The sequence below is a fragment of the Plecotus auritus genome, assembly GCF_963455305.1.
Source record: "Plecotus auritus genome assembly, chromosome: 12".
Taxonomy (NCBI): Eukaryota; Metazoa; Chordata; class Mammalia; order Chiroptera; family Vespertilionidae; genus Plecotus; species Plecotus auritus.
Window position 1 is genome coordinate 3,738,899 of NC_137778.1, and position 26,646 is coordinate 3,765,544.

Sequence of the window (26,646 nt, forward strand, 5' to 3'; positions counted from 1 at the left end):
GGTGTGTTTTTTTGTTGTTGTTTTGTGGGGATTTTTTTTGGGGGGGGGTGAGGGGATGGTGATGGTGGTGTCATTTGTGTTTTAAGACAAGTAGGAAATAGCCTAACTCTAAGGTTTATCAGAAATCTGTGTGCTTCAGACAGAATTATGCATGAGAGGTCAGACATTGCTATTGAGGACAAGGCAGTTGGGCTGATCTTAAACCCAGGGTGTTAAAAGTGGTAAAACTGAAAAATTAAAAAACTTAATCTTAATGGATATTAATACAAAAAGATCATCAGAATCATAGCGACATACAGCTTGGACATACCTAGCTGTTCAATAATGAAAGATGAATGCCGGTATGTGAAAGTCAGCAGGTGTTGTTATTAGTTAATTTTAGAAAAATAAGCTTTCTTCTTGCCAAGTCACCTTTTCCTGATCATGGATACTGTATATAACAGTTCATGTCTTGTGGAAAACCTTATTGAGTTTGATCCAGGTTCAGTTATTCAACAAACATTCATTAAGCGCCTTTTAAATATTAAGCACCAAAAGTATTGTAGGAAGCAGATTCCTGCCCTCACATAATGTACAGTTCAGTGGGAGAAGCAATGTAAGAAGTCTTGATAAGGCGTGCTCTTAGGGCATGAAGGAGAGTCATCACTTCAGACCGAAGTTCGGGCCCTGGAGAAAGGTATGGGGAAGCTGAGTAGTTATGAAAGAAACCTTCCTACCTCAGCGTGGTGGGAGGTAGGAGTGCACAGGAGTTGGTGGGAGTTGAGGCAGGGAGCCAGCCAGAGGCACTACCTCGCAAAGGACCCTGCTGGCCATTGCTAAGGCTGGAATTTGCCCTGAAGTCTGTAGGAAGGAGGGGTTTATCTGTTCAGGTGTAAAGGCTGGGTTAGAGTGGTGTGAGGCTGACCAGAGGGCAATTGTAATAATCCAGAGGAAGGTAAAGACCTGAATTAAAGCAGTGTGATATGAGGAGAGGACATTTTCATGAGCCAATTAGAAAATAAATTTGATGGGGCTTGGAAATTGATTTGCTGTGGACTTAAAAGAGGGAGTGTATGATGATCCTGAGGTTGGGGTTTGGGAAGCTGGGCGTATTTTTGGAAAATGGGGCTTTTCCCAGAGGAAGAATATGGGATGAGGGATGGGAATCTTGGAGGAAGAAGATGATGAAGTTACTTTTGGATGTGTTGAGTTTAAGATGCTGTGGAAACATCCCAATAGCAATGGGCAGAAGACAGCTGGGAGATGGTCCTGGAGGTGAGAACATTCTGGTTGGAAACACAGATATGGGAGACTTTAAAACTATGGTTTGCTCGGATGAGGTCACCAAGCGATAGTGTACTGAAGGAACTAGCAGGGGCCAAGGACAGGACTACAGGAGTGCAGACCCTGAGAAGGGTGGTTGATGGCTGAGAGAAGAACCACGAGAGAGTGTGGTGTCTTGGAAACCAAGCGAGAACAGAGTTTTAGGGGAGAGCAAGTGGTTAATGGTGTCAGACGAAGGGACATTGGGTACAATAAGGACACACTGGATTTGGCAGTTGGAATGTCTTTGGTAACCCTTGGGTAGGAATGAACACAGAAGAAAAAGAAATCTCAGTAATTTGCACCACCCATTGCAAAAAATGACAGCACCATCTGTCTGGTTGCTCAGCCCAGAAACCTAGTCCATCCTTGATTCCTCCTTATCCGTCATCCTCCACATCCAATCAGTTCTCCTATCTCCAAAATGCATCTGGAATTCGACCACTCCTTTCTCATCAGCGGTCCACTCCTAGCATTTTAGTCAAAATCCCTGCCATTTTTGCCTGTATTCCTGCACTAGTCTCCCAACTGTGTCCCAATGCCCCCCCACCCCTTGCCTCTTTTTTAAAAAATCCTCATCTGAGGATGTTTATTGACTTGAGAGAGAGAGAGACTCATTGCCTCCTGTATGCATCCAGACCAGGGATCCAAACCACAATCTAGGCATGTGCCCTGGCTGGGAATCAAACCCGAAACCTGTTGGTGTGCAGGACTCTGTTCTAACCGAGGAGGCACCTCCTTAGGGCCCCTCTGACTCTTTTGAATCTGTTCTTCACACGCAAGAATTATTTTTATTAAAATGCAAATCAGATCATGTTGCTTTCTTGTTTAAAATCCTTAAACAAGAAATCCTTTCCCATTGCACTGCCGTTGCCATCCCAGCTTTTCCGCGTGCTGCGGTGGACTGTATGATCCCTTTTCTGCCTTCCTCTCTGACTCTTCGCCTGCTGCCTCTTGTCCCTTCCTGCCATCTTTCTGCTCTTTGACTCATTCCCACCTCCTCCTTTGCACTTGGAATGCTCTTTCCCCAGAACTGCCCAGTACTGTATCCTCTTCATCTTTGCATAAATGTCACTTCCTCAGAGGGACCTTCTCCAACCACCTTAGCCAGAAGAGTCCCCTGTTATCATTTCCTGGCCCCTTGCTTTCTTATTGTAATTTCTAACTCGTCGGTTTTTCTTTTCTTTTTCCCTCTACTAGAATCCAGGATGGACACCATGGTTGTCTTGTTCATAGAAGTATCTCTAGTGTTTGCTTCATGCGTATGATTGATGCATTTGTTAAATGGCAGGGGCTGTAGACTTGTCTTGGTAACAGTTTGTTAGTAGTTTGTAATATGTAGTTAGAATTATTGTCGGCACTCAATAATTTTTATTGGTAGAAAGAATATTTTTACCAAGTGTGATTTCATGCATTATCTGATTATTTTCATTCTTTACCGTTTCTTATTTTTTCAGAGACGTACAAAATGAATGAACTAACATTCTTTAACTACTTTAGACACCATAGCTTTGAAATGACTAGTTATTTCCTACTTAAGTTATTTTTTAATATATATTTATTGATTTCAGAGAGAAAGGGGGGGGGGAGAGAGAGAGAGAGAGAGAGAGAGAGAGAGAGAGAGAGAGAGAAAGAGAGAGAAACATCAATGATGATAGAGAATCATTGATTTGCTGCCTCTTGCACGCCACCCACTGGGGATCCAACTCGCAACCCAGGCATGTGCCCTTGACTGGAATCAAACTTGGGAACCTGCAGTCTGCTGGCCGACGCTCTATCCACTGAGCCAAACCAGCTAGGGCTTAAATTATTTTATCATGTTTGTGGTAGCACCTAAGTGTTTTATCAATAGGACTTTTCTATATTAAAAATATTTTATTTAATCCTCACTGGAGGAGTGGGAATATTTTTTCCATTGATTTTTAGAGAGAAAGGGAGGAGGGAAGGGGAGGGAGAGAGAGGAGAGAGAAACATAGATGTGAGAGAGACACATCAATTGTTTGTTTGTTTAGAGAGACAGGAAGGGAGAGGGACAGATATAAACATTGATGGGAGAGAAACATCATCAATCTGCTGCCTCCTGACTGCCCCCTATTGGGGATGGGGCCTGAAACCCAGGCATGTGCCCTGACCGGGAATGGAGCCATTGACCTCTTGGTTCATGGGTTGATGCTCAGCCACTGAGCCACACTGACCGAGACCTACTGAGTTTTAAAAATGTGATTTCATTGGAAAAAATTAATATACACAGTTTTTTACAAATTGTATTTCTGCCCTCCCCCCCACCCCTCTCCATCTAGAAAATGCTGATCTGCCTGCTAAATGTTCCTCAACTCCCTTTCTATCCCCACTGGGCTGTTTTCCTTCATTCAGTCGCATTTCTCCTGTATGATTAGAATCTGCCAACTGGAGCCTGAAGGCATTTTTATTTAAGTTGTATCTTTTATCTGAGAGTTTGAATTCTCCGTGTAAGTACATGCATCTCAGGTGTCCCTAAACCTTGAAAAGATTTTACTCTTGCTTCTAAGACCACTGGTGTCATTTAAAAAAGAATAAACGGCTTGCTTTGGCATAGAACTCATTATAGATGAGTTTGGTCTTTAACCCGCATCATAGGGAATCTCTCTATATAAAAGACTAATATGCAAAGTGTCCCCTCGGGAGTTCAACTGGGAAACCTGGAATTTGATTGCTTGCTATGATGTGCACGGGTCACCAGGGGGCGGCGTGGAACGAAGGAAGGCCCCAGCCGGCAGCTGGCAGCAGGGGAAGGAAAGCCTCGATTGGTCCTGATCACTGGCCAGGCCTAGGAACCCTACATGTGCACGAATTTCATGCACCGGGCCTCCAGTTTAATGATAACTAGAAGCATCTCCTGAGGTCTCACGTATCTGATGGCTATGGATCTTGGTCCCTAAGACTCGTGTGAGCGGAATATCTTGAGTGATATTCCTTTCTGCCTTTTCCACTTATTTTGCCAAGTGGTTTGACATTAGCAACGCCCCGGAGACAAAACCAAAGCCCTTGAATGTTGGGCGCTGTAGGAAGGCGGAGGTCAGTTGGCTTTGTGACCATTCACAGTGCCTGAACTGAGAAACTGTCTTCATCTCCTGGGACATTTATATCTGTGCCCTTAAACCTCCTTATTTATTCATTATCTTTTTGAATGCATTTGGCCCCTGTACTATTTTATTCACTTATAATTTTCCCTTGGTTCCATTAGGCCTTTATCCAGGAACGGAAGGATGACTTTGTTGATATATTCTCCTTCATTAATTTATTCTTTTTTTTGTATAAACTCTGAGTCTCTTTAGAAATGGCAAGACTTAGTGATACCCCTGGCCTACTGTGAGGGCCTGTAGCTTGAGTAGTTTTCTGGTCACTGTGGTACTTTGGATCCCATTCTTAAGTTTAACTAATTAAGTTTAGAAATGCTCTGTGTCTTTGCTGAGCCTCAGTTATTTATTGTTGCAGATAAGGTGGCCCCAGAGAATGAAACCAGGATCTGAGCTTTCTTAGTATTGTGTTGTAACCAACGAAACAAACGTTGCTCAGTTTACAATGAACATTTTCTATCCTGGGACTCAGATACTCTGCTTTGGGATCTGGGGAGTTTATTTTATGCAAATTTTTTTTTAAGTATTATCTCTGATTTTTATTTTATTTTTTATTTTTTAATTTTTTTATTAAGGTATCATATGTGTACATATCTTACCATTCCCCCACCCCCACCCCACTCCCATACATGCCCTCACCACCCAATGTTTTGCATCCGTTGGTTACTCTTATATGCATGCATGTAAGTCCTTCGGTTGATCTCTTATTATTTTATGCAATTTAGAATCATTTTTTAAAAATGCTTTTCTCAAAATTAAGAAATGTATTCCTTTCTCTTCAAATATTAAAGAAGACAGTGTGGAATTATGTAAATTTAACATAAACATGAGCTTCTTCCAGATAGCTAAATATAGATGTAGACACAGATGATCTATCTATCTGTCTATCTATATTTCTTTTTTTTTCAGCCAGGTGTAACTCCTGTTTCTTAGCCCATAGGAATTTGGACATAAAACTAAGTTTGTGCTATATCTTTTCCTCTTCCCTCATTTATTGAGTGCTTACTATGAGGCAAGCCTCTGCTAAATAACTTATTTATTTATTTTTTAATTTTTTTTCAAATGTATTTTATTGATTTTTTACAGAGAGGAAGGGAGAGGGATAGAGAGTCAGAAACATCAATGAGAGAGAAACATTAATCAGCTGCATCCTACACACTCCCCACTGGGGATGTGCCCGCAACCAAGGTACATGCCCTTGACTGGAATCGAACCTGCAACCCTTCAGTCCACAGGCCGACGCTCTATCCACTGAGCCAAACCGGTTAGGGCTGCTAAATAATTTATATGCATATCTCATACAGTCCTTAGCAACACTGTGTGATAATGAGTATTGTTATTAATGTCACAGATGAGGAAACTAAGACTCAGGCAGGTTGTGTAACTTGTCCGAGGTCACACAGCTCGTATATGGTAGGGTTAGGCCCCTCCTCCAAAGTATGTATTTGCAACCACTCTGCTATATTGTAGAATTTCTCTTTCCAAGTCTCCAACCATATGGAGGAAAGGCTTCTGGATGCCTTAAATGTTTACAGAGAGCCTTTAACTGCCCCAGGGCATCCACCCATTTCTTTCTTTGTGTAGTGACCTTTGTACAGGGAACTCATGCCCTGCAGCTGCTGACTCCCTGGGGCAGCGGGGTGGGGGGTGGGGGGTGGAAGGAAGCTAACACGTTGGAGCGGTCCTCACCACCCAAAGCTCTGACTGCTCCTCAGGATTTTAATAGTGTGGTTCTTGCAGGTTCTTCTCTTTCTTCTGCTGCTCCCTCTGGCTAGGATCCAGCCTGACTCCATTTAACTGAGTGGCTGACACCATACTAGACTCAGGAGGCAATACTGTGGACCAAGCCACTGACCACGGAGCCTTACTTCTTCTCCTCAAGCTTTGTATGTTCCAAACTGTGCCTTCCTGCCTCTCCCCTACCTACTCCTCTCCCCTCCCCTCACCCCTCCCCTCTCCCTTCCTCCCTCCCCCCTCCCCTCCCTGGCCATTGTTCTCAAAAACACTCAGGGGTGCCCACTTCCCACAGGATCCGGTTCCAGCATCTCAGCCTACATTTTCAACTTTCAGGTTTTCTTCTGCCCCAGCCCGATGAATCTACATACTTCATATTTACACATCATCCCGTGTGCTTCTCTCTGCTGAATGCCCTTCCCGTGTGTCTATCTTGATTCTTCTCAATTCCAGATGAAATTCAACTGTGTTTCCCATAAGACACTCCCTGACCTCTTCATTTTCAAACTTAGGGGAGGCTTTAGTAGAAACGATTTAGGGAAGAGAAGGTGTTGTAAACAAGAAGTGAAATGCAGGCTTGGGGCATGTGCTCACTCTTTGGGGGGTCTGTTGTTCTCATGCCTCCCGTGGACACTCAGTGTTTGCTGGGTACATTCCGTGGACGCATGTCTGTTCGCACCGAGTGTCTGAGTATTTACCCCCTGTCCTCAGGGGAGCGTTTGCACTTGAACTCTTCCCGGCCGTGATAAGTTGGTGCTGGTAAGTCTGGACTCTTTACCAGATTTTTCTAAGAGCCACAGAATGCTTGACTGGGGTTTGGTGCCCATTTAAGGGCAAGTTGGTTTCTTCCATTTATTTTAGGGGGCAGAAAGGTGTTACACATTTCATTAACCATAGCTTCCCTTTATAGGAATCCTAAAAATCCAGCTGCTATCAGTCTGTTTACTCCTTAAAGTCCTTGGAGAGCTTTCTGACCACCAGGAAGTATACTGTGTGTTGGCACACAAAGGCCAAGTGAGATGGAGTTCACCCCTGAAGGAGTCGTGAGCCTTGCAGGGGAGGTTGAGGTGACGGCCGTAGCAATACCTGTGCCCTAAAGACTGCCTCTCCCTTGAAGGAGAAGAGGCGGAGGCGGACGGGAGACACTGAGCCACGGGACCGAAGAGGTGGTCAGACAGGGAAGGCTTTGCCCAAGTCATGTTTGGGTGCAGTCATGAGATTATGCAGAATTTCGGAGGTGGGCCTCCTTCCAGGCCCAGAGAGTACATGCATCCGTGCTCAGAGGTAAGCCCCTTGCGTGGCATGTTGGGGGAGGGGAGCCAGCCAACCCCAGCTCACCAGCTGCAGCCCTCACTGTGCAGAGCAGGACATGGGCTGTCACGTTAAAGGCCTAGCCTGCCATGCTGAGGCCTGGGTTTTGTGAAACAGCAGGGGAGCTTTCAAACTGGGCTTTACAGAAGAATTTGGCATGGGCACATTTTCATTTGATTGAGAGGTTGCCCAACGGAGAGCCAGGTAGTAGCCACAGCTCTGAGAGCACCTGCCTATAGCTTGAAGAAGGATGAGGCATTTCCTCCCCTCCCATGTAGTTAAACTGTGGTTGGCCAGCCCAGCCTCAGGCCGCCATAGCAGCAGGTGCTGCCTTTACCCCTCTTCCTAGACTTGAACTTCTCAAAAACCAAGCAGAGCGCTGGCGTTCAAGCTCTCGTCACTAGATTCCTAGGGGTTAATGGCAACTCTGCTTTAGAGCTTTCAGATGTTTGGTGTACATTTCATTGGTTCCTACGGTGTATTATTTTAAATATATTTTTATTGATTTCAGAGAGGAAAGGGAGGGAGAGAGAGAGAAAGAGAAACATCAGTGATGAGAGAGAATCATTGATTGGCTGCCTCCTGCCTGGCCCCTACTGGGGATCGAGCCCACAACCCAGGCATGTGCCCTTGCCGGAATCAAACCCGGACTCTTCAGTCCACAGGCTGACTGATGCTCTATCCATTGAGCCAAACCAGCCAGCGTTTTTTTTAGCCATTAAAATAATAATATTTTTATTATTATTTTTAACCATTAAAATAATAATATTTTTATTCTTATTTTTAACCATTAAAATAATAATAAAGAACAACAAGCACAGATACGAAGTTCTGCACATAATCCAGCTGCTTTGGAGATCATTGCCGCATTAACTCCCGAAGCCAGTGCGCTCTTTAGGATGAAGCAGATTTAAATCTGTAAATGTGTGATTGATTAAGAAGGTAGTACAGCACTGCCCTCGTCTTTGGAAAAAGTCAGGTCCACGAATGTGCACTAATATATATTTCAAAAGTCAACATACCTCTTGGTAACACTCGGTCAAATGCCAGACAAGCATGGCTCATCGGCTTCAGGACCATCTCATCACAGTATCATAAGTGAAGTCCTGTCTCTCTTTGGTGTGCTGGATGGTGGTTGCAAGTGTAGAATCACCTGATGCTCAAGCCACGCCCCACACAAATTAAATCAGAAACCCTGGACATATGGGCAGGACCCAGGCATCAGTATATTTTTTAATAGACTTTATTTTTCACAGCAAAAATTGAGAGAAAGGTTATATATACCATATACCCATATTCCCCCCCACCCCTGCTCCCACACACACACAGCCTCCCCATTATCAGCATCCCCACCGGAGTGGTCCATTTATTACAATTGATGAACCTTCACTGACACATAATCCCCCAGAGTCCATCATTTACATTAGGTTCACTGGTGTACAGTCTCTGGGTTTGGACAAATGTCTGATGCCATGTACCTACCATTACAGTAGAATACGGAGTCTGTTCAGCGGGCACCACTCTTTTCTTTTTTAAAAAATATATTGGAGAGAGAGATAGAAGCATCAATGATGAGAGAGAATCATTAATTGGCAGCTTCCTGCATGCCTCACACTGGGGATCAAGCCCAACCCAGGCATGTGCCCTTGATGGTAATCGAGCCCGAGACCCTTCAGTCCACAGGCCGATGCTCTGTCCCCTGAGCCAAACTGGCTAGAGCAGGCGCCACTCTTTTCCATCGCTCTCTAGGTGGTCCCCATGCGCAACCAAGCTGGAGAGCCACTGTGCTGTGTTGTAGTTCTGGGCCTTAGTCATTACCATAAGTTCTGAGCGCCACTTGCCTGACTTGGGTGTGAAAACTGCCTGTCTTCTCTGTACCCTGGGTTCCCCACAGGATTCTGTTTGAACAGAGGTTCTGTTAAAGCTGCATAATCAGCTCGTGAAGAGCACTGGCCTTTGGAGTCAGAAGGTTCTAGATTGAACTGTTTGCTCCAGAGAAGACAGGCAGTTTGCTGGATAAGTAACTCAGGCAAGTTCCTTAGCCTCTCTGAGCGTCTATACAACGTGCAACCCCCAAACCTGTTGATGAGAACTAATAAATGTACCCAAGTTTAATAAGGTTTAACCCCAGCGAGCACTCGTCTGCAGTGGCTTTCCCATTGCTTCCTTTGCGAGGTGAGGAACCTTCTTCTTGTGAGGTGAGGTGGTAGCCTTTCCAATCTCTTGTTCTGATATTTTCTATTGGCCTCTCCTGGTTTGGATTAAATTTGGGTTCAAATATCTTCTGATGTATAGTAAACCTTCTGATATGATTGAGAGCTTGGAAAAATAGATTTAAGGTCCACTGGTCTTTGGCTTGAATAGAAATATGCCATTTTGACACCTGGGAAGTAGGAAACGTGAGAGCTAATATTGTCCTGTTATGTATCTGATATGCATGCCCCAGAGCTTTCAACATGTTCTTTATACTGAGCATAACCCGTCAGAAGTAAAATGATCCAGTTTCTTACCAAAAGCTCCGTATTATTTTCGTCCGCTCGCTGAGAACTGAGAACTGTGTGGACAGGATGCAGATGACACGGTTCAGGTTGGCTACACGTGTGGCATGTGCTGACTGCTTGACTGGACATCTTGGCCTTGAATGGGAGTCCTGGCACCCAGGTCACCGCACTCAGAGGCTCATGTACTTGTCCCCACAAGACTGCTGGTCCAGCCAGGGCAGGGCGAGTCCCAGCGTGGTTGGGAAGAATGAAGGGCTGATTGAAAACAGGAAAGCGGTGGACGGGAAGAAAGACGCACAGCACACACACAGGAGGGCAGAGAAGAAGCAGCAGGGCTTGCGGGAGTCAAGTGACTCGCTCAGTGACTGGCCTGATTCAGGACCTCTTGAATCCCTCTCATTTGAGAAACAGAAAGGTCTTTGTTGGTGCAGAAAAGGTTGAGGATGGAGAGGAGGCCAGCTGGACGTGGATCAGGGGAAGGAATGGACTCAGAAGAATTGGGTAATCCTGTGTATTAGGAAAAGTACATGCGTTCTTTTTATTGAGCATTTCAAGAGATGAGTCTCCTTTGGGATGCTCTCATCGAATAGGAAGATGGTGGGAAGAAAGTTAGCTAAGCCTCCCGTACGGGAGTGTCAGCATTCAAACTCGAGCTGAGGAATCTCTGCAACACCATGTGTTTGGGGCCATTATGGTGAAGCCATCTGTGGTGGAACAAGTGTAATTTTTATGGCTGAGCCCATCTCAGTATGGTGAGTTTTATTCTTCTCTCATTCATTCATTCATATCTTTTTTCTGACTTTCAACAAGTGTTTGTTGAACACGCTGCCAAAAGGCAGGCACCTGTGAGGTAATGAGAAGAGCATGGTGGACAAGGCGGACGCAGTCCCCGCACTCCTGGTCGTTCCAGCAGAGTGAGGGTGCCCTGACAGGGGGCCAGGCAGGATGGGGGAGCACAGCTCAGGGAGTTTGGGGCTGACACGGGGAGGAAGTCACTTCTGGAAGGAAGCAATCACGTGAGTTGCAGGGGGCCCTGCTCTGGGAGGGTGGACCATCTCCTCAGTACCATCCGCAGTGGCCGTGCCCCAGCCTGGTCATGTGCTGATGGCTTTCACTGGGCATACGAAGATTAAAGAAGCAAATCTTATAATTTTACTGATGTCTTCTCTCTTTAAAAAAGCGGTTTGTGTTATGAAAAATAAAATATATTAAAAATAAAATATATACTGAAAATGTGATTGAGTGTAGGTATGGGATGTGTGTGTAGAGTCGATGGAGGAACATTAAAATGAGCTCGCATACCCTGGCCGGCGGCTCAGTTGGTTGGAGTGTCCCATACACCAAAAGACTGTGAGTTCCATTCCCGGTCAGGGCACATACCTCAGCTGCAGATTTGATCGCCTGGTTAGGGTGTGTATGGGAGGCCACCAATTGATGTTTCTCTCTCACATTGACATTTCTCTCTGTCTCTCCCTTCCTTTCACTCTAAAATCAATAAAAAAATATCTTTCGGTGAGGATTAAAATAAAAAAAGCTTACCTGCTGTCATTCTAACCTAGGAAATTCACATTATCCTCAGTGGTGCCTTTTCATCCTGCCCCCCTGCTGCAGTCATGACCACTGGGTGAATTTTGTGTCCAGTGTTCTCTCTGGTTCCTCTCTTTTCATGTGATGTAAGAGGTCATGTCCATGCTTGTACCAGGAGACACTGCAGCCTCACCTCCCACTGTGTACCAATACCAGACAGACAGGCTGGAGAGCTATTTTTAAATAAATTGCTTTATTGCACTCTTTTAAGCAGGAGAATATACTGGTGACATCAAAGTGCTTCCAAAATTTTTCAAAACAAAAGCCTTCTTTTCATCTCAAGGAGAACCTTAACACAGTTTAACAGGATGAGGTCTTGACAAACAGGGTACTGCAATGGACCCAGTAGTGACAGGACCAGGAATTGCTTCCATGAGAACAGTTTCCAGCCCCCTCTAGGCCGTGAGAGTGTTGGTTCGCTCTAGCAACGCTACTCCAGGGTATTTCAGATGACTTCATGGTGTGCGAGTTTGAGTTCACTTAGAGTAAAATCATCTTGACAGCCTCGTTGGGAGGCGTTACTTATATTATATTAACGCAGTCATTTAAAGTACTGGATAGATCCTGTCCAGAATAGCCTCTTGGGCAAACCAGCCTGGAATGTGCTTTTTTCGTTGTGGCTGGGATGGATGTTGTTTTGTATTCTCCATTTGCTTCCCCCTCTCCTTCCCCCGCAAACTGTTCTGGTTCTCCATCCAAAATAGAAGAACATCAACTCATGGGTTTGATATTTGACCCCTGGTGAGTAGATTCCTTAAATTTTTTGATTACTTATCTAATTATTTTCAGACGCTTTTCATTGGACTCTGTCTCCTCCAAGAAGGGCTCTTTTCCTTTGTTTTCTTGCCCTTCAACTCTAGAAGCAAGATTCCTTCCTCAGGGAGAAAGTGAGCTCAGCGCCTGTTGCCATGGTGAAGCGTGTATATATACCCGGAATCCAGAGTTGGCAGGATAGGAAAACATTGGCATATCACTTCATCTTCTCATTTCATTTCATTTCATTTCATTTCATTTCATTTCATTTCATTTCATTTCATTTGTGTTTTTATTCCTGAGGCGATTGGTTCTTCTGGGATTCAACACTTTCCCTCCCATCTTTGGGTTGTTAAACTGAAGCTTTCGTATTTTTTGCAGCGATTGTTGCCACTATCCCCTGATTATTGATTCTTCAGCCTAAAAGAAACATATTTACTCTCCTATTCAGGCCGATTCCAGTGGCAGTGTCTGGAGGATGTAGGTTAGAACAATAGTTTCTCTACATCTCAGCGTTCTTTACATTCTCTGTTTTAACTAGCCCCTGAAAACTTTCTTATGACTCTGAAGACAAGCCCTCTGAATTGCACAGTGAGCTCAGTGTGTATGTCCATATACTCCCAAGTCCCTTAGAGAAAGTCTGGACAAAGCACATCGTTCCCCTTTTTAGCAGGCCAGCCAGCTCCTCCTGCTGGGGCTGCGGGGAATATGGCCCCAGAGGAAACCTGTGTTTAGTTCCTCTCATTACCCAGACGGGAGAAACCTCCCAGCTGTCTCCTTCAGGCCCCTCGTGGTTGGTCAGAAACCACAGCGCTGTGCTTGGTAAACGCACTTTGGGGTCTGTCCTGTGCGTGGTGACCGCGGGCAGTGTTACGCAAGGGTGTCCGCTGGACCTGCTCCCTGGGGTCAGCTGTGCAGAGACTCAGCATTTCAACAGGGGATCCCTCTCCCCTCGGTCTCACGCATCACGATCGCCTAGGACACCTCCAGTCTCTAGACTTGGGGTGCTCATCACAAGCAGAGGAGCCCAGGTGCCCAGCGTGATCGCTGCAGCGTGTTGAGGGGGACGCGTAGAAGAGGTCTGTGAGGTGGCCACGCCTTGAGGACTGTGGCCTGATCCTGGCTGATGTGAGGGACCCTGGAGGGTTCCGAGCAAAGGAGTGATGAGAGCTGCCAGGCATTCGGACCGGACCTCTCTGGCCTCTCCCTGGATTGGCTGCAGGTGAGTGGGTGAAGGCGGAAACAGCCACCAGTAGGAAGCCACTGAGATAACCAAGTGAAGGATGGTGGGGCCTGGACCACGACGGCAGCATAATTAAATCTGTCTTAACCCGGTTGTCCAAAGCCATTCGGGGATTTGGCTAGTCTTTGGTTAAAATTCCTGGCTGGGAACTTGGACACTTGGCCTAAGTCCACCTGTCAATCACATTCAGGGTGACCGTCTTTGCAGCCAGGCCTCGGGGCAGGTCTGGTTTGGGAAAATTCTTGAGAAACCTTATTTATTGACTTAAAGATGGGGTCTCCTTGCAGGGCTCCTCACTGTGGAGAACACTGGTTGGAATCACAGGGTAAACCAGGGTTGCCAGGCCATGCCGCTTCCTGGAATCGGGGGTCAGAGCGGCCAGCCTGGGCTCTGCCCTGCGTGGTGAACTCCAGGGCCCTGGGGCTGCTGTGCTGCTGCCCACAATGGCGAGGGACGCCTTTTGTTTGCTTCTGGTGTGAAAGGAGGGCTTGTTTTGAGGCTTGGACCACAAATAATAATCCATTGTTCCCTATAATAATAACCCACCCTCTTTAGCAGAAAAAAATCTGCTTGGTGTAGTGTGGCTATCGGCTTATTTGAAAGAATAGCCAAAAGTGCCCATTGTGTCCTGAGAATAAATATTTGGAAGGTGGTTGTGAGGGCTGGGAGTCCCAGTTAAGACTCAGGAAGGAGAACTTCTGACTGTGCCCCTCTGTCCCGGGACAGTCCCTCCTTACTCTGCTGGTCCGTGACATTCTGAGAATGATTGGGACACTCCAGATATGGATTCTCTCCAAGTGATTTCTTAGAAAAATATCTTATTTTGAACATGGGTGTTTTTAATCTTTTCTGAATTTGCTCTCCTGGTTTCCAATTTTAGGCCAAATAAGTTTTTTTCTAACCTTCATTGCTTCCATGAAAGTGTCTCTTTCTGAGGGAAGATTATTCTATTTTAGCAGCAATCCTTCATAATTCCTGCAATTGCCTCTAATTATGGATCTTGGGGCGGGGGGGCTATTTCTATATTCTAAGTGATAGGATTTTAAGTACTATTTCCTGGGCTTAGGCTAGCTGGAAAACTTTAACAGGTGAATTAAATGGGACTCAGTGTGGTCGACCACTTCCTGAGTATGCAAGGTACCTAGCACACTGTCTTCACCAGTGAAGGCCTGGTTCTGTGGGTAAGTTAAATAAAAAAGCATGGCTTTAAATGATATGTCATCTTACCTAGAATAGCTCTAATTGCTTTAGATATAGAAGATAAGCCCTGGCCGGGTAGCTCAGTTGATTAGAGCATCATTCTGATATGCCAAGATTGCAGGTTCCATCCCCAGTCAGGGAACATATAAGAAGCAACCAGTGAATGCATAAATAAGTAGAACAACAAATCAATGTTTCTTTCTTCCTTTCTCTCTAGTTCCCTCCCCCCTTCGCTTCCTCTCTCTCTCAAATCAATAAAAAAAAGGAAGATGAGAAAAGTTGAGTGTGCTAGCAACTACAGTGTAACACGTGAATGTGAGAACAATTTGAAGAAGAAAAGCCACCCTGGCTGGTGTGGCTCAGTTGGTTAGAGCATCATCCTGTGCACCAAAGGGTCATGGGTTCAGTTCTCCAGTCGGAGACAACCGATCAATGTTTCTCTCTCCCTCTCCTTTCCTCTCTCTTTAGAATTAATGAAAACCATACCCTCAGATGAGGATTTCAAAAAAAATTAAAGAAGTGAAACTATGGCCTCCACATCTTTAAAATCAGACCGTCAGAGCCCGGCCCTCATGGCTCAGTGGTTGAGTGCCGATTGCCAGTCTGTGAACCAGGCGATCACAGTCCCAGTCCCAGTCAGGGCACATGCCTGGGTTGTGGGCTAGATCCCCAGTAGGGGGTGTGCAGGAGGCAGCTGATCAATGATTCCCTCTCATCATTGATGTTTCTATCTCTCCTTCTCCTTTCCTCTCTCAATAAAAACATATTTAAAAAAATAAAGTCAGACCATCAGAGAAGCAGCCGAGATGTCCTTCAGCAAGTGACTGGATAAACTATAGTAGTACTAAAAACATATTGTTACTAAAAAATAAAATTATCCCAGACCATCAGCAGTTTATCCTGTTTGTAGGAAGTATATGGCTATAGAATATTTTGCCATAGATTTATCTAGATGGCAGCAGGTTACTGTGTGTGTGTGTGTGTGTGTGTGTGTGTGTGTGTGCGCGCGCGCATATACACACACACACACACACACACACATACATACACTAGTGGCCCGATGCACTAAATTCATGCACATTAAAAGGGGATTAATTAGAGGAAATATTTTAATATTGCTCTTTGCCCTTTCTCTATAATAGAAGTGTCAGAGATGAAAGAAAATTAGTAAAATGTATATTAAAATCTCCCTCCTGTCAGAGCCTGCGGTGCACCACGGAACCCAGAGTCAAGTCCCCGCCCACCCAAGTGTGCCTCAAAAATCGCATGAGACCCAGACCTGGCCGGACCCCCATTGGGCTAGATCTAGACCTGGCCGGTCCCATCCTTGTCAAGCCCTGCCAGGCAGGGGGAGCAGCCTCAGGTCCCCTGGCCCGGCACCCAGGCTAGGGCGGGGGAAGCACCTTGAGGTCCCCTGTCAAGCCCCACCGGGTGGGGGACGTGGCCTGAGATCCCTTGTCAAGTCCCGCCGAGCAGGGGGCATGGCCTCAGGTCCCCTGGCCCGGTGCCGGGGCAGGAGGCGCAGCCTGAGGTTCCCAGGCCTGGCGCTGGGGCAGGGGGCACAGCCTGAGGTCCCCCGTCAAGCCCCACTGGGTGGGGGGGTGCGGCCTCAGGTCCCCCGGCCTGGCGCTGGGGTGGGGAGGGTGGCCTCAGGTCTCCTGGCCCGGTGCCTGAGTGGGGGGCGTGGCCTGAGGTCCCCCATCAAGCCCTGCTGGGCAGGGGGTGCAGCCTGAGGTCCCCTGTCAAGCCCTGCTGGGTGGGGGGCATGGCCTGAGGTCCCTCGGCCTGGCGCCAGGGTGGGGGGCGTAGCCTGAAGTCCCCTGTCAAGCCCCACAGGAGCAGGTGGGGGGCACAGCCTCAGGTCCCTGCTGATTGCTTGTTAAGACTCGTTAGGGGAACTCAGCCATCTTGTGTTACAGAAACCCCGCCTCTGCTGTGGGCGCAGCCATCTTTTGTGGTGGAGTGATGGTCAATTTGCATATTCCCTCTTTATTATATAGGATATATATGTGTGTGTGTGTGTGTGTGTGTATGTGTATATATATATATATATATATATATATATATATATATAGTAATTTTCTTGTATCTTTGTCATCTTCTCTGATAAATATGCACTGTGGTATTCATGCTAAATTCTACTCTTTTTTTCTTTTGTTATTTATAGCTTTTAGAGAGAAAGACACAGAGGATGGGAGAGAGAGATAAAGAGAGAGAGAGAGAGAGAGAGAGAGAGAGAGAGAGAGAGAGAAAGAGGGATTTGTTCTACTTATTTACACATTCACTGGTTGATTCTTGTATGTTCCCTGAATGGAAGTGAACTGATAACTTCGGCTCTAACCAACTGAGCTACCCAGCCAGGGCCATGAAATCCTACTCTTAATCCCTCCTGTTTCTCTCTCTCCAGTGACTGCTGGCGTATCAGCCTTGGAGGTATACACCCCAAAAGAAATCTACGTGGCAAATGGGACACAAGGGAAGCTGACGTGCAAGTTCAAGTCTGCGAACACCACCAGCAGGTTGACCACAATCTCCTGGAGCTTCCAGCCAGAGGGATCCCACACCACCGTGTCGGTAGGAGTGCCTGACTGCTCTTGGCTAGTCCTGCCTCAGAGGGTTCCCTACCGCTGCAGGGTGTTCAGTGAGCCCTTCTTCTGACCCATCTCTTCCAAACCGAGTAAGGCTGCCATCTGGTGCAGACATCAGGGCGCTGCTCTTGCTTCCGATTCTCCAGGAAAAAAACAGTTCAGTTTCTCTTAAATGCAGCTTGTTTTCTCATGTTTGTGTATCACAGTCACCTGCCATCCTTCCCGTCTCCTCCACCATCACATCCCATTTTGAAATGTATCTTTTCCACAGAGCAGCCCCTGATTTACCTTGTTGACTCTAATCACGATTCATCCTGTATCTGTTCAGCTGCCATTTGCTTCACTTTTATTTGTATTTCTTTTAAGTATTTCTGCACACACACGTCCATTCGTTCCAGTGACAGTCTTTGGGAGCTCTCTGTGCAGCGAGTCTGTGAGGTCTTCAGAAATGTGGGATAGCAGCCTGTGCTCTCACCCGGGAACAATTAGGAGAAAGACTGTCGATGAGTCGCCCTGAGGAGGGTGGCAGAACAGAAGTGCAGGGCCGTGGGGTTGGAAGGAAGGTTAGTCACGAACCAGATGAGTGCTGGTTAGGCTGGGTGCTTATTAACCAGGACCCGACACTCCGCCTCTCTGTGGAGTGGAGACTATAGAACTTGCACAGAGAGTGTTAGGAGGAGAGCCTGGGGTGAAGACCTTTTATCTCCAGCGAGCGAGTCACTGAGTGCTGAGCCTCACGTCCTCCTTTGTGACTCTCTGGCTCCTCCTTTGTGACTCTCTGGCAGGACCGTTATCAGGTGTGACCCTGAGGAAATGGCGTGAGTCTCCCTTTTGTGTATAAACTATGCGTGGTTGTCCCTGTATCACCGGGGATGTCAAGAGGAGGAGAGAAGACACACAAGTGTGTTTGTCAACAGAAACAGGATGGAACACCTTGATTTCCAAATCCCTGTCTGGCTGAGATTCCGTGACATTTGCGTGGGACGTGTTTCTTCCCTCTGAAGCCTTTGTGAAGAGCCCGCACGGCACACTGCGCAGCGTTTAGAACTTCCGCCTTTGGGAAGAGCTCATGTGTCCTTTTTCTCTAATTGCAGTTTTTCCACTACTCCCAAGGGCAAGTGTACATCGGGGATTACCCACCGTTCAAGGACAGGATCACCTGGGCTGGAGACCTCGACAAGAAAGACGCATCGATCAACATAGAAAATATACAGTTTATCCATAACGGCACCTACATCTGTGATGTCAAAAACCCTCCCGACATCGTCGTCTACCCGGGATACATTCGCCTCTATGTTGTAGAGAAAGGTACCTCCGGAGTATTGGGGCAGCAATGGCGCGGTCCCCTTTGTCGCCTGTTGAGTGGCAAACGCGAGTTACGTTGTGGGGTGTGTGTGCCGGGAGCGTCCTGCCAGTGGCTGTGCGCCCTGTCTGGGAACCTGAGGGTGGGCACTGCTGCCCACATGCGGGGTGAGCAACCGGCCTCTCCATGTGTACATCTGCCGTCCGAAGCCTAGTGGCCCGGTCTCGGGAGGATTACTTTCTCATGTGAATTGGACGTAAGACCGGATTCACGACAGTCGATGGGCTGAGCCTGGGAAAGAAGGAGGTTAATACTGTTTCAGTATTCTCCAAGAGAAAGTTTTAGCATTCGTAAAAACAACACAGCGGTTTCTTCCATTTTTGGAGAAGCAGCAGGAAATGCAGGTTCTGGTGTCTCCTTTCGAGACGACGCCTGCTTTGTTGGTGAGTAGATGGAGGTAAAGCCACATCCCAGTTTTGCTTGGATCTTAGCGCATTGAGAGAGATTGTGTGTGCAGAAATGCTGAGTTCTGTATCTCATTTTCTATCAGCTGCTCTTTGCATTCCTTAGATACATAACAATAGAGTATGATAACTTGCTTCTTAATTGAATAAAATTCCATTTTCTTCTCTTTGTCACAATGGACCTTAACACTGTTTTGTTCTTTCTCTCCAGAGGTGTTGCCCATGTTTCCGGTTTGGGTGGTGGTGGGTATAGTGACCGCTGTGGTTGTGGGTCTCACGCTCCTCATCAGCATGATTCTGGCTGTCCTCTACAGAAGGAGAAGCTCAAAGCAAAATTACACCGGGTGAGAAACTGCTTCTGGGGAGGGGAGAGGGAAGGGATCAGGGTTTACAAAAACGTCTATTTTTTAGGGAGAAAAGAATTGTGAAGAGTTAGCTACTGTTTGCTTTAATGCCAGAATCAGACAGTCTGCTTAGGTGTTGAGAAACAGTGGCCTCCTAGTCAATGTGGGATTTGACGCGAATCCCTGTTTCCCAGTTTCTTCCCCAGGTTTGGTGCAGCCAGTGGCTCAGCAGTCTGGGCTCTGTTTCGGTACCAGCCACTCTGCCAGTGGCATTATTAAGCCACAGATATCACTTACCCAGTTTCAGAGTTTAATTTTTATCTCTTGGCAATAATCTCATAAGGTGCTTCTTTTCGGTTAGGCAGCTATGAAACGAATCAAGAAGAGTTGTGCTAGTAAACGACCCCCCACCCCCATGGATGGCACAGGGCTTCTCTTTTTTATGGTTTTGCTGGCAAGTGAATGGCTTTGATCTTTCTTGAATGTATGGTTGGACTCATCGCAATGGAGATAATAAGGGTTGAAAACCAACATATACCGGCAGTACAGAAACGTAGATCTTTTTGTTTATGTCTTCTCAAAGAGAATACCCTTGAACTCGGGGAGTGAGTCTAATTGCAGGACCTTCTCTTCTCTCCACGCCAGCTGGAAAGCTAACCCACATAAGCTAAGTAGGACTCACGTGGTAAGAGAGTGGAGGCCGATTGCTAACACGAGTTGGGCCACAGGTGCATGGGCTAACCACAGCCACCCAGAGGGCCTGTGCTCTGAGGCTTGCACGCCCAACTGCCTGCCTGGTGGATGCTAGGAACCTCCTTTCTCTCTCTCTCTCTCTCCCCCGCCCCCTCTGAGTTCTGAGGTTCTAGTTTTTAGGAGGAGTGCTGTGTTTTAACGAGCTTGAGTGTTCAAATTCAGATTTTACTTGCTTGGAATGCCTCTGTTCTGCTGACCTGTATCTACCCTCTTGCATGGTGAGTGTTTTTTGGTGACATGTATCTGGAGTGTTGGTTTTCAACATGAGACTAATCCAAAGTGGTGACATGCCGGACTCTGTAGTTCTTGCTCTTGGGTTAATAAAGGGGCGGAGTGCGTGCCTTAGAATCCTGCATGGCATCGTGAATGCTGCTGTTCTTCTTACTTAGGTTCCCCTCCCCTGCCTTTCCACCTCGTGTGCCGGGATAGATCCTGCTTATCCTCCACTTGTTCAGAAAAGCTGACCCTGGGACTGTAACAGGGCTGGCTCTCCTACTCTCACTAGACACATGGTAACTAATCCCATTGCCCGTTGCTGTTAATACTCATGTGTGTGTTTGGCCCATCTCCCTTGGTGGCAACTAACCAGCTAGCTCTGAGCTAACCTAGCAGCTGTTACGATTTGTCCACCAATATGTCCTGTGTCTGTTTTAGAAACATACTGAGCACACCATCCCAGTGAGATGGGGTTGTCAGGTTACATGGAGGCTTGAGATCATCGGAAAATGCACGTTCTTCATGTAAAATGCCTGTGTGTGTGTGTGTGTGTGTGTGTGTGTGTGTGTATGTGTGTATGTGTGTGTGTGTTTCAGTTTTCTTTTTTATATGTGAATTGTATTATTAATGATTAGGACACTCTTTGTGTTAGAATAGTCAAACCATTTTGATTTGGGTCATTAAACCTCCCGTTTCAGAGAAGCACAGTAGAGAATTCATTGGGTGCTTGAGTCTTAAGAGTGACACTTAAAATGGGATCCTCCCAAAAATTCCTCTAAGATTTAAAAAACATACATCATAAAAGGTTTAAGCTCTGCCAGTGACACATCCCATTAGGAAATCTCTAATGAGTTACCTCCCAGCATTCACTTCCCCTGATTTATTTATGAGATCGGCTTGCTGAGGATCCCCTGCCGTGTCATGGGCATTCCACAGCTGCTTGTCCTTCACACTGCCCTGGGTCTTCTTTAGTTTGGTGACTGTCTTGGTGGGAAAACAAAGTATGGGAGCCAGGGAATGGAAGGAATGAGACCAACCGAGACTCTGAGCCTGAGTGTATATCTGTAATTTTTGAAATGCATTCAGAAGAGGTTTGCCTCTGATGCTCACAAAAGTGAATTGCCTTTAGGAAGGTATAGCTGCTCCCTTAAATCTTTAACCCAAAGGAGGGTTGATGACAGAGGGAAAAGGCGAGGGGCCAAGGATACACAGCAAGGATCCATCCAGCTGATGTCGATCTTGCAAACAGGCCGAGGGCTCCCCCTCCCCAGCAGTAGCTTCACAGATATGGAACCACAAGCATCAGGGAGACAGTTTCAATATATGTGATTCTTTGGATACCATTGTTTTGTTGTTTTGTTCATATCCATCTGCTGCTGCTTTGCCTTGCCATCACTTGCATTTCTGTATTTTTGTTTCCATTTGTTTAAAAACATTTTTTTTTACATTTGTTCTCCAAATTGCCGACTTATCAGCTGCAGCACCTCAGAGAGTGTGTCACCGGTTAAGCAGGCTCCACGGAAGTTCCCCTCCGACACAGAGGGCCTGGTAAAGAGCCTGCCTTCTGGATCTCACCAGGTAACTCTGGCTGCCCCGGGGCTGTGCAGGTGGGCACTGTCACCCCCTGGGGCGGGAGGGAGTGCTGAGCCTCAACACATGGAGGAAGTGACAGCCAGATGGACAGACAGACAGATGGAGACAGAGAGAGGGAAAGGAGTTAAGGAATCAGACCTGAGCGAAGGTTCCCACCAAAGCACCATGGCCAACGCAGAGTCAGGAGGTGGCTTTGTCAGCCGTAAAAGGTTCCTTAATTGCTCAGGGAACTAAATCCAGTGAACTGCATTCCACACTGAGGTGCTTTAAAAGACAAGGAATTAGCAGGGAACATTGATCTTGATACTGATAATAAGCAGAAAAATTATTTTGCATGACTTCTTTAGAAGAAGTGGAAGGTCGGCCCGTAGCTGAGTAAGGAGTAGGCCCCATGAACAAGCAGAGGCTTACACTGCTCCTTCTTGTAGGGAGTACCGACGAGACATAACTTCATTGGGACCTGCACAGCATCCAGCGCTGTGGCTGGTGCCCTGGCTGTGCTATTATAGCTGTAATGGTGGCAGAGATCCCAAGCAGCCCGATTGGAATCTCAGAAGGAAAGGGAAGAGAAAAAAACGTTGAAGAAGTCATAGCCAAACACTTTCCATTCTTTCAGCCACTTCTTCTGGTATTTATCTTCATATTGTATTCCTATTTCTAGAGTTTGCCGTTTTAGATACTATTCATTGACTCCATATTATGGAAATGAGAATTTAGTTCTTTCTTCCCCCTCGCCCTTCCTCCCAACACACACATATCTACTGTATGCACACATGCCTCTTCCCAGGATGCTTAGCTCACTATATCGAGGTAGATGTTTTTCAATGTGACGTGTACCCGTTGTTTTCACCATTGTACCACATGTATTTGTTTCATGTACAATTGTCCTGTTTTTATGGAGCTAATATGTGCCTTTGTTTATTTGCTCAGTCTTCTCAGTACCTATCTGCATCTATCTCAGAGCTCTCCCATGAAAACCCCTGGGACCATCCAACCACCCACATGCACATGCTCCTTTGGTTTCCTTCTATTCCTGGAGACGGGCCTGTTCGCACCGCTGGCTCTGCTGTGCTTCGGGCTGCTGGGCCGCAGTCCTCCTGGGCCTCCCCTCTCAAGGAATTTCCTGGCCCCTCTTCTTTGGACCACGTGTCTTCACCTGTTTCGTTTATTCCCATGTTGTGGTGGAGCATATCCTCCATAACTTCTTGAGAAAGGGTGCATGGGAGATAAAGATTTTGAGGCAGCGTAATAACCTCCAAAAATGTCCACGTCCTTGCCCTGGAGCCTGTGGGATGTATGACCTCACCGGTCAGAAGGGGCCTTGCAGCTGTGTTAAGGATCTTGAGATGGGGAGATTTTCCTGAATGATCTGTGTGGGCCAAGGTTGACCACAGGGAGGCCGCAGGGTCAGATCCAGAGAGATTTGAAGAGGTTATGCTGTTGGCTTTGACAATGGAGGCTGGGCCAAGAGCCAAGGAATGCAGGCAGCTTTCATCTGCTGGGAGGGGCAGGAGACAGGTCCTCCCTGAAGCTCTGGCAGCGGGATCTCGGCCCTGCTGACCTTGATCACACGCAGCCCCGTGTCAGCCCCCTGACCTCCAACCTTGGGCTGATACATCTGTTTGCAGCATGTGTAACATGGTTTTCTCCTGCCTCGAGCTTGAATGAGGATCTGGTTGCGTAGATTCCAGGTGGGAAATCACTTCCCTCCTGCATTTGGCGGCGTGGCTGACTTCCGCTTCTAGTGCTGAGCTGCTACTGTTCTGATTTCTGCCTCTTCGCGTGCCCTTTCTCAGAATGGTTTTTATTCCTCCTGTTCTGAAACTGCACAAAACTGTGGGTCTTTTTTTATTCATTGTGCTGGCTATTCAGTGGGTTCTTTTAATTCGAAAACTATGTCCTTCAGTTTTAGGGTATTTTCTTCCATTATTCTCTGGAAATTTCCTCCTTTCATTTTCTCTCTTTTGGAAATTCCTATTAGGAATTGGACCATGTCCTACCTCAATCCTTTAGTTTTTTCCTTTTTTCTGTTTTGCTTTTTTTGTTCTTTCTAGAAACTTTCTCCAACTTTACCCTCCAACTTTTGTTGAGTATTTAATATCTGCTATCTTTTTAAAATATTTGCAAGAGCTATTTTTGGGGACTGCAAAAATAAATCTGGATGTTTATATGGGGAGGGGGGAGTAGAGAAAGCAGCCCCTATACTGGGCCCTCCTCAGTGGCAGCTTCCTGTTCCGTGGGGTTAAGGAAGACTGGGAGGAAGTAAAGGTTGTTGGGGGAAATCCAGGTGTAGTTGCTTTATATGCTGCGGTGGGTGGAAGTGTGGAGTGCACACCCTCCACCTTGCCTCAGACTGTGTCCGGGAACCTGGGGCCCAGCGAGCGCCACCTTCCTTCCTGCCTCTTGAGACCCACAGCAGGAAGAGCGACACGCCCGCGTGTTGGCTACAGATGGCGGATGGCGAGCTGCATCTGTGACGTCCTGACCGGCGGGCTCGGCTCTGACACCGTCTCAAGAGCGGTTTCCTATTCTCTGATTATAATATCCTGCATTTGTTTTCAGGGATGCATTGTCATATCTCTTTGAGTATATCATTTTCTCGTGTTTCGCAAGCTTATTTTTTAAAGCTTTCTTCTGATACTGATTTGGCTCTGTTTCTGTTGAATTCCCCTTTTCTCTTACAATTTCTTTGTCTCATGTCAGAAGCTTTCCTGAAATGCCCAGTGGTCCTGGGTTCTCCACTCAGACCCACGGCTGCAGATCTGAGCCGGAGCTCTGGGCGTGGCTTCGCGGTGTTAAAGGGCTGGCTGGCTGCTTTGGGGGCCTCCACGGTCAGTTGCTGAAGGTCCTTTCTCTGGAGTTGGTTGATGTCTCCACAGGGAGTTGAGCAGAGAATAAAGAGGGTTCACTGTTCAGTTCATTAACTTGCCCGCCCCAGCCTGTTTTCAGGGCCGACCCCTCCCCATGCTGGTCCATGGCCCCTGAGTCAGGACTGGCTCATCTCTCCTGGCGTCACTCCCCTGCCCGCCCATGCCTGCCTCTGGCATTTTCTGGAGGATGGTGAGAAGTAGTTCAACCCTTGTGTCAATTCATTGTCTTTTTTCAGCATTTGTCATGTAACACCAGAGCAGAGTTGAGAAAGGATTTGTAGCCATTTTTACGGTGTGTCTCATGTATAAGCTCCTTCTCCCACGAGCACACCCCAAAACTCCTTATGGGTCTTTATGAATTATGGTGGGGGTTGTTCTCTGGGAAGTTGCATACCAGTTTCAGGGGTGTCCTGTCCTTGGAAGTGACTGCAAACAGGGGTCAATTACTCGCAAGAGAACACTTTTTTTCCTTCTGGTCCTAGCACTGTTGACCCTGAAACAACGCTGGGTTAGGGGCTCCGGCACTCTGCACAGTGGAAAATTGGCATACAACTTTTGACTCCTCCAAAACTTAACTGCTCCCAGTCTGCTGTCTGTGACGGTGCCTGCCTTATGGCGGTAAATGACAAAATAGACTAGCATCCACACATGCTCCATGCATTCGTGCCATACCTTTTTCTTAATTTTTTTCAATGTATCTAGGCTACTCCATTCCTCTGTGTGGTTTTTCAAAGAGTCACAAATCTCCAAAAAGACTTTCCTGGATATTATTGAGAAAAATGTTCATGTAAGTGGACCCACGCAGTACAAGCCCGACACGTTCAAGGGTCAGCTGCAGGAGAAAATAGGTTGTGTGTTTTTCAGCTTCTTTTCCTTTTGGGCTTACATGTAACTTGCAGCTTCCTGGCATGAATGTAGAGTCTCTGACTCAGTATTAACAATGTAATGTGATATTACCTACAACAGATATGAGAGCATCACATACCAACCAGGGAGAGAGAGAGAGAGAGAGAGAGAGAGAGGGAGAGGGAGAGATCCGTCTGTTGTTGCACTTATTGATGTATTCATTGGTTGCTTCTTGTGTGTGCCCTGACCAGGGATTGAATCCAAAACCTTAATGTCATCAGGACGATGCTCTAACCCAGTGGTCGGCAAACTGCGGCTCGTGAACCGCGGTTTGCCGCTCTGTTGACTAATGAGTTTGCCGACCACTGGGATAGGGGCTTAATCACAAGGAACAATAACAGCCTGTAATTATTGGAATCGAGAGTCTAGGTCAGTGGTCAGCAAACTCATTAGTCAACAGGGCGGCAAACCGCGGCTCGCGAGCCGCATGTGGTTCGCGAGCCGCAGTATGCCGGTCACTACTCTAACCAATAGCTACCTGGCCAGGGCAAGGATGTTTATTTTAAACTACACGCTTTTAGCTACTGAGCTTATTAGTTCAAAGTTGAAAGCTTGAGTACAGCATTAGACTTCTCAAGGGGACTGTCCCTGGATCGCAGGTAGCTGGCTTTAGGCTCTATTGAACGCGTCTTCTGAAACCAGGGCTCTTTTGCTTTTCTTGTTGCTATTTGTATTTTAGAATCTCTGGTACTCTAAGGTCAGGATGTGCAGCCACCTGTCAGATGTTTGGACCCCTGACCTCGCCCCCAAGAGTCAGAAGACACCTCCCTGCCCCAGGCAGCCCCGCCCTCCCTGGCTCTCCTGCTGGGACCCCACAGTTCTCATCTCTCCTACCTCAGACCATCTAGGGTTTCTTTATGTG

The 26,646-nt window shown here is 46.8% G+C and overlaps 1 protein-coding gene across 6 annotated transcripts in view; it reads left to right on the forward strand.

The window, feature by feature from the left end:
- The window catches only part of MPZL1 (myelin protein zero like 1), a 31,096-nt gene that overhangs the window by 1,363 nt on the left and 3,087 nt on the right, over positions 1 to 26,646 (forward strand). Inside the window, exons 2-7 of one of the 6 annotated variants that reach the window (XR_013959470.1) lie at positions 17,155 to 17,321; positions 18,430 to 18,643; positions 19,314 to 19,446; positions 20,092 to 20,131; positions 20,589 to 20,711; positions 21,891 to 21,993. Coding sequence is in view for 3 of the 6 variants with exons in the window: in XM_080648891.1 (XP_080505017.1) it covers positions 17,155 to 17,321; positions 18,430 to 18,643; positions 19,314 to 19,446; positions 21,891 to 21,993 (617 nt within the window). In the remaining 3 variants the exon portion in view is untranslated. Of the gene's footprint in view, positions 1 to 17,154; positions 17,322 to 18,429; positions 18,644 to 19,313; positions 19,447 to 20,029; positions 20,712 to 21,890; positions 21,994 to 26,646 lie in introns of those variants that run through there. The other 5 variants (XR_013959472.1, XR_013959471.1, XM_080648891.1 and 2 more) reach the window with 5 other exon arrangements.